Genomic DNA, 8148 nt, shown 5'->3' with positions numbered 1-8148 from the left:
GAATATGGTCCTGGCATTAATAATTGCTAATAATGACTAATGAAGAGTTAATATGAGACTAATGTGCATGCTAATAAGCAACCAGTGAAGCCTCCGTTTGACTGAATCTGTTACCTGCACTTGGTCTAAATATAACACAGGATGTGCTAACGGCAAACAAATAAGTGATCCAAATTTAAACCAAATAGAAAAATCCTCTATAAGCGATGTGTGACTCGAGTTCCCCGATGGTAGCGTCCTCCTACCTGTCGAAGCAGAGCAGGGACACGGAGACGGTGAAGCCGGGGTCTCCGACCACCTGAACCAGCCGGGCCAGACCTTCAGCGGCCAGACAGCGCAGCAGAGGACTGCCGCTCTCCAGCGCCCCCGACAGGAGGGACAATGCTGGAGAACGCACCTCCTCCGGCCCCAGAGAGCCCCGAATACCGCCCTGGTGCTGAGGAGGAGGACACAGTTTACAGGTCTTTCAGCTTGTAGTGGACAAGAAAAACTAACGTATATGAAATGATGATAGAAATAACACTCAACAGCGAGCAGAGTGTGCAGAGAGCTCCAGTTATATGTTATGTATTTACACTTCACACACACACACTTTGCACACCTTGAGCAGACTGCAGAGGGCAGCACAGACGTGTGTCTGGACTGTCTGCTGCCGTTGACCCTTCAGCTGGTTCACCGTGTCCACAAACAGCTCCAATATCTTCACTCTGACCAACAGAGAGTTTGTTAGGTCCGGTTTGTAAAGATGATTCTCTGTGACTTTAACTAAGATTTCAGCCTTATTTACAGATTGTTTCTTACAGCATATCAGAGACATATTGCTCATGCAAACCAAACATTTCCTTCTGCTTTCTGCTTATTGTAAAATATCTATAATACGATGTGTTTACTAGCTGACAGTTAACCCGTACTGTACCGTATTAACGACCGACCTGCGCGTGCAGCTGACAGCAGGTGAGTTACCTCTGAGCGGAGATGATGTGGGGGAAAAGTGCTCCGAAGAGGCGGACGGCAGCAGCGGTCAGAGCGATGGCGGGAGGAAGAGGAGCGGGAGCGTCGTCGCTCCTCTCACACAGACTGAAGGCGTCGTTGTCCAGAGAGCCGCCTCCCACGCTGCTGCCATGGAGCTGAAAACCAAACACAACCTCAAGCGTTAACAGTCCTTCGGTCCCGTACTGTTTATAAAGCCCAGCTAGCGTTCAGCACACGTCACCTGTTCCTCGATGTATCTGTGGTCCGTGTCGTGGAGGGCGGGCCCGACCAGCGGCAGGTCGTCATGGTGACAGAGGGGGGGCAGCAGGGTGAGCTCTGAACACGGCTGGTTCAGGTTGTCCTGACCCGACAGATCAGTCACCAGCTGGTTCATCACCAAACCGAAGCTCTCTACAGGAGGAGGAGAAAGGTGAAGAACTCTGTGTCAGTGTACGGACATATGTGGGAGGAGACTGACAGAAAGAAACACACTTTGAACATACGATAAATATCATGAGCAGGATCAGGAACACAGACTGACGTCTATTACAGGCTGATACTGGAATAAAGGAGCAGGAAGGAGTGACGGAGGAGTGTTGGTACCTTGGTAGTCGAGTGGAGGCAGCAGAGAGAGCAGCTCGTACACTCTCAGTCTGTAGACGACCGAAAAGCTACGAACTGAACTGCTGTAAGACCTGACGAGAGCCGGCAGCCTGGATACACAGAAAACACACAACACACACACATAACACACAACACACACACACAACACAGATAACACACAACACAAAGAAACTCTGAAATAGAGATATTCTCAGAAACAAGGTTTTTTTACTTTTGTTTGAGAATTTATATTTTTACGGTTTTGGGCAGTGTAAAGTACGACAGCTAATCAATTAATTAATTACTTCATTTACGTACTTGTTATTAATATTTGTAAGTATACGTGTGGCAGATTGAGATTTTGTGGAATGTTTTCCTGTAGTGGGGGCCCGGGTCAGGTGGTCGTGCTGGAGCTGACAGCGGGAGGCCCGGTGTTCGGCTAGTGGAAGCCAGACGTAGCTGGAGAACAGTGGCCCCCTATCTCTTCTTGTGGCTTTCAGAGCCTTTTTTTGAAGGGGTCCGCAAACTAGCAACGGGGTCAGAGTGTGGCTGGTCCCGCGAAACTGCTGGGAAGCGGCTGGCTGGGCGCGTGCTGGAGGGGGTGGGGGCCCCGCGGACAGCCCAACTGGACGCGGTATTCAGATAGGTGGGGGTGGGTGCGGGGAGTAGCTAGTTATTATCTTGTGTTTGGGTCTTTTATATATATCGGGGGAAGCGGTAGTGTTGGGGGGCGAAACTCAGGGGAGGGGTGGGTGGGCTTCTCTTTGTGAGTGTGCTTACTGGTATATATTCAAGGGGGGAGGTGTGTGAGGACCAGTTAATTGTTTTTATTTTTTTGCCTTCCAGTGTGAGCTAGCTCCCAATGTGACAGGGTGGAGCCCCGTTGCGGGTCGGTAGTTTTTTTCCCCTTTTTTTGGTAGGAATGTGATGAGGATTATGCTGTCCGGAGGGTGTGCCCTAGCGGGCGGGGCCGGGTTCCTCCCCGAGAGCCCAGCTGGTTTAGACATTGCTTCTTTGGTTTGGGAGCGTTTTAGGGGTGGGAGGAGATGCCTGAAGAGGGGACTTAGCTTTCTCTGTCTGGTCAAGGACGTACGATTTATCGGAGGTCAACATCAGGTGGGTGGTCGCTCACTGTTTGGCCAACTGATTGAATCTTTTACAAAGTTTGATTTTATTGGATGCAGGGGAATTAATTTTGATCTCTCTCTGCCTCTCTCTCTCTCCGCGCTCTCTCTCCTTCTCTCCGCTCTTTCTCTCCTCCTCTCCTTCCTCGCTCTCCTCGCTCTCTCGCTCTCTCTCCTTCCCTCTCCTCTTCCAGGCCTGTCGTGTCTTGCGTCTCCGGACCGGCGTGGGCGTGTTTTCCTTCAAAAAATGGTTGTGGCCGAGGACGGGTGTCCCCGGCTCTTCCTGATCCCTGCTGATTGAGCTTTTGCGTCCCACTCGTGCATGGGCCACGCAGTTTTTACGTCTCGTGCTTGGGGGGGGGGGGTTGTATGGGGAAGCCGTGGTGAGCCGGTGTTGCGGCCGTGCTGCGTCCCCTTCATCCTGAGTGAGACCAACCTGGGGTCTTCATGCTTGGGAAAAGAGATAAGGCCTCAGACAAGCGCCGCAGTCTAGCTTCCTGCCTCGCTGTGGCGGCGCAGAAAGCGAGCCATCGGTGAGCAGAGAGGGCGAGGAGAAGAGGGGGCTCTATATTTTTTATTTTATGGACACATTCCTAGACTCTCTTTTTAGAGGATTATTTTTTTTTTATTTTTTGATTTGTTGGATATACGGTGACAACTGTGGATATGGTATGTACTTTCCTTTTATACCAAGTTGTAGCTTACAGGGTAGGAAGCAGCGTGAACTTGTTTGTGTTCTATTCTAGGTAGGGATGGGATGGTTGGGGAGAGTTGATGATGATAGATGGATGGGGGAGTGGAGATAGGGGTCTTTTTGATACCTTTGTTCATAGGGGGGTGAATTAGATACTTTATTATATGTGGCTTTCAGGTGTGTGGTGAATGGAGGGGGGGGGTTCAAGCAATAGTCGCCGTACGGCAGTATGGGTCAACTATATCAGTTTTAAACAGTTACAGGTGGTTATTGCAGTATTAAAGCCAGGCTGGCCTGTACCTGAGTGGCACGTTACTATCTGACGTGTGTGAATTTAGGTCATGGATAAGTGCGGGAGCGGCGGGTGTACCGTCCATGACTCCGTGTGTTTGTTACAAGACGCAGTCTGCTGACTGGGACTTTGTGGAACTGTGGAGAACCCCGAGAGTGGGTGGCGTTCCTGCGTTGAGTACGTTCTTCAGCTCAGGTCAGCCTCAACGGTGTTTGGTCGCTGTCTCTTTGCTGGGAACTGGGAGGAATTCCATACAAGGGGAGCTGTTGGAGTCCTTCTACGGGGCGGCCGCTGTCGGGCTTCTTGTTTGTCTTCCCTCTCGTTTTGGGGGGACGGGGGACATGTTATGCCGTTACAGTCTGACATATCACACAGGGTGTTAAGGCACAGGTGGTCGGGTCAGAAGAGACAAAACAAGGATCAGAGGAGGTGTCCGATGAAAAGGAGGGAGCTGATGATCCAATAATTGGCTCTTTATTATTAACGCTCTGGTTGTTCTGTTGTATTCTTCCGAGGGTTCCATAGCTGAAGGGTTGTAGTCAGGGAAGAGTCTTGTTTGGGGTGTATAACTGAGGTAGAGGTATAAAGAAGCCTGAATCAGATAATTGGGGTGTCTGTAGTGCATGAATTGGGTATTATTGTACAGCCCTCTGGACATTTGGTGGTCTCGTCGTCCTCTCTTCGCGTGGGGGTGTTTTTTGTCGTTGTTTGTTTGTTCTCTCTCTCTCTCAGCCGTCTCCGGGGTGTCGGCGCGCTGTTTTCTTGGCTCTTGCGGCGCCTGGTGCCATGCGGAGCTGTCGTTGTCTTTTTATTTTGGCGATGCCGTCCCATATTGGGTTCCTTGCTGCTTGGTATCCCTGGCGTCGTCCGAGGCGGTTTTTTTGGGCTGGTGGGTGGCGTTTTGTAAGGGGTTCCACCTGAAGCGTGTGGGCCGGGGGGCCGGGTACGGAGCCGCCGTCCGGCCGTGTGTCTCTTTTGCTGTTGTGTCTCGCAGTGCGAGGGCACTGTCCGCGCGCGTGGGGATTACCGCTTACACCATCCAATTTTGAAGGCATGGTGTGTGTTGAGGAAAAATCTTTTGGGGTTATTATGTTTTTGGGAGGTGACATTTGGGAGCGAGGGTTTTGGGGTGTGTTTCTCAATATTTTTGTTTAATTTACTACTAATTCTTTTGATATACTGCTTCTCCCATTTTTCCTGAAACATTAATTACACATTAAATCTCTCTGATTCTCTCCTGCCGTGGCAGGGAATTGTAATATATCTTCCTCTTCCATTATAACAGTTTTTATATCCTTTGGCAAATCACTGCATGTGCGTCTATAATCATAAAACAAACTGCTGATCAGCTTAATGGGAGGGTACAGCGGTGAAGTCCGTAGGCGAGGGGGGGGGTTTCAGTAAAAATACACCAAAAAAAAGTATATACTATCTTTTTCTGGGGGGGCGTTGTTTATAAACATACAGTTTCCCCAGGAAGTAAGTACAGTTTTAATCTCCAAAACCAATTTCATATCTTTTCCGTCATTGTCTTTTGATGAATTAAAAAACCATGTTCTATCATAGTAGCGGGGTCAAATGTATCAGAAAATTATACTCTTGCCTTTTTGCTGCGTGTTGCAGTTGCTCATCTCTCTCTCTCTCTCTCTCCTTTGTATTTTTTTACCAGTTTTTCTGTACGCAGTTCTGCCAGCTCACAAAGCTATGTGTTTCTTTGTGATAGGGCTGTTATTTTTCTTGTTGCTTTGTTGATATGAACTGCACCAGCTCAAAAATCTAGGCTGAAGGCAGTCGAAGTACTTCTTGTTATATCCATTACTGGATGGAGCGAGCGGATATTTGTTGGGTCTTGTTGCCTAGAACTCATTTGTGTTTTATTGTAGCAGTATACTTTGGGCCTTGGAAGTCAATGCACTGTACTATCAGTAATGTATTTTGGTTCATATTACATATCTTCAAAGAGGTTTGGGGTAAATCGTGATCAACTGTGCTTTCTTCCTTGTCTTTGGGCTTTGGTCTTAGTGCCATAGATGCACTCTTTTTTGGCTTGTACATCCACTAAGCAATAATTTTCCCTCGTTCACCAACCGCTTTGGTTTTTTTTTATGTTTGGCTCTCTCTGTACTGTGCTTATATTATATGTGGTTTGTGTCCACATGAAAGTGAAATCGAATTTTGAGTGGTTTTGTTTTGTTTGAGGTCATATGTACGGGAGGGGGTCTTGTTGTGTCTCTATATATATATTTTGGTGAAGTTTTTTGTTTCCACTTGTGTTTACCAATATAGGAATGACATATGTGGTCTTTTTTTAGATGTGGAATTATTTTTACTTCTCCTTTGATCTTGTATAATTTTTGTGATGATTCCGGTGTTCATTCGTGGTTTTCTGTCTGATGCGGGACGTGGGGTTATTGTGTATCTATGTTGTTCTCTTATCATTTACCGAATAATTATGTTTATTTTTCTTTATTTTGTAATCAGGATTAGACGGGGCGGGGTCATTTTTTTTATTTTTTTTTTGTTTTATCTGTTCTCCCCTTGTTTTTTGTCTTCTGTGTTGGCTTGATTTGGAGTCAAAATTCGAGGTTGGCGGGGTGGCTTATGAGGTCTTTTTTTTTGTCTTTCGGGCCATATCTTGAAACTGTGTGTGCTTGGGGTGGTGTGTGTTATGTTGTGGTCGCGGTCTCGGGGTCCTGGGGCTGGAAGACCCTGCTTATGCGTTCTTAGGATCCTCGTCCTCAGAACAAGTCGGATCTCTCTGCCAGAAGGACTCGTGTTGCTCTGGTTCTTGGTCTTTTCTGCTTTTTTTTGTTCTCTCTTCTCTCTTTTCTTGTTTACCTGGGGCTTAGGCTTTATTGCAACTCAGAGCCACCTGAAACACTGCTGCTGTTATATATTTTTTATTTATTTTTTTTTGATGGTGTGGAGGATGTGTTTAATTTTGTGTGTGTGTGTGTGATGTGTTGGTTTTGTTTGTGTGTGTGGTGTTTTGGGTGGTTGTGTGTGTGCTGTGTGTGGTGTGTTCAGGCCGGGCGGAGGCTGTAGTGGGGGAGCAGCCACCTGTCTCTTTCTTTTGGCCTCTCTCCCTCCGCCGTGCGCGCGTGGTGGCGGCTGTGTTGTTTTCCTTTTTTTGCGTCTCTCAGGGGAGGCGAGCGGAGATGGAGCTGCGCCGAGGAGGTACTGACTTACGTGGCAGGTTAGCTGGCGGCTGGATGGGAACGAGCCGGAGGCGCTCCCTCTGTTGCCGTCTAGTATCCACACACCTGGTCTCGGTCTGTCAGCCGCACACCAGGGGAGCAGAGCAAGTTTACAGACAGAACAGATAGGGTTTACACACAGACAGACAGAGTGTTTTACACACAGCAGACGGAGACGTTTTGACAGACAGACAGGGATCGAGTGTTTTTTACATCTCACAGACAGACTTGTATCGTTTAACTATCACCACGGTTTTGGACAGACCCAGACAGTTTTACAACCAGACAGACAGACCAGTTTACACACAGACAGGATAGTTTACACCACAGAGCAGAGCAGAGCAAGTTTACACCAGCCAGACAGAGCAGACAGGTTTACACACCAGACAGAGCGGGGATGTAGGGGTTTTTTACATCGACTGTATGCAGACCAGAATAGAGTTTACACACCCAGACAGACCACGACAGTTTAACACAGACAGACAGACAGTTTAACACACACGACAGACAGACAGATTTCACACAGCAGATCGAGATAGTTTACAGCAATCTCTCATGACAGTTCTTATTCAGTTTACACCACAGACAGTATCAAGGCGTGTGACAGTTTCTCTTTTAGTATTATAGTAAACTCCTCTTGTGTGTGAGGCAAGCGATGAAGACCTGCTGGCTGCACTGCAGAGAGCTTGTCACGATGACGTCATTCCAGCCGCCTGCTCACGCCAAAATATATTTTTTTTTTTTTTTGGCCTTTGCTCTGTGTTGCGGCGAGCCGGCCGCTCACCAGTCAGTTCCTGAGGGTGTTTTTGGTTTTGTATAATTCTACGCATGTTTTTAGTTATTCATTCTCTTGATAATGCTTATGTGTTGGCTAAACGCTTTTCGCCTTTTTTTGATTGCTATATTTAGCTATTTCAATTTCTTTTGCTTTTATAGGGCTGATTTTTATGTTTTTATTTATTTTTGGTTTAGGAAAAGTGTATTTTTATAACAAAGCTTGTGGAGAAGTTTTCCTCATGATGGTGAGCTAGCATCGTAGCCGCATAATCAGAGTCAGTATCTTCTCCTGTTCGAACTCCCGCCACTGAAACCCTTGTTATCTGTGTTGTGTGGTGTGTGTGTGTTGTTGTGTGTTTGCTGTGTGTGTTGTGTTATCTGTGTTGTTGTGTGTGTGTTGTGTGTTATCTGCTGTTGTGTTTATGTGTGTGTGTGATTGTGTGTTATCTTGTGTTGTTGTGTTATCTGTGTTGTGTGTTAATATGTGTG

At 47.2% G+C, this 8148-nt stretch overlaps 1 protein-coding gene across 1 annotated transcript in view; it reads right to left on the bottom strand.

The window, feature by feature from the left end:
- heatr5a (HEAT repeat containing 5a) overlaps window positions 1-1685 on the bottom strand; it is a gene marked incomplete at its 5' end in the record, with an annotated part of 15647 nt that extends 13962 nt beyond the window's left edge. Inside the window, 5 exon segments of the mRNA XM_035673333.1 lie at window positions 246-436; window positions 602-707; window positions 964-1127; window positions 1214-1383; window positions 1576-1685. Coding sequence (XP_035529226.1) covers window positions 246-436; window positions 602-707; window positions 964-1127; window positions 1214-1383; window positions 1576-1685 — 741 coding nt within the window.
- Window positions 1686-8148: the final 6463 nt, after the last annotated feature.

The sequence above is a fragment of the Morone saxatilis genome, unplaced genomic scaffold (genome assembly GCF_004916995.1).
Source record: "Morone saxatilis isolate NCDOM2014 unplaced genomic scaffold, NCSU_SB_2.0 Contig3, whole genome shotgun sequence".
Classification (NCBI taxonomy): Eukaryota; Metazoa; Chordata; class Actinopteri; family Moronidae; genus Morone; species Morone saxatilis.
This window is presented reverse-complemented; position numbering and strand designations above follow the sequence as displayed.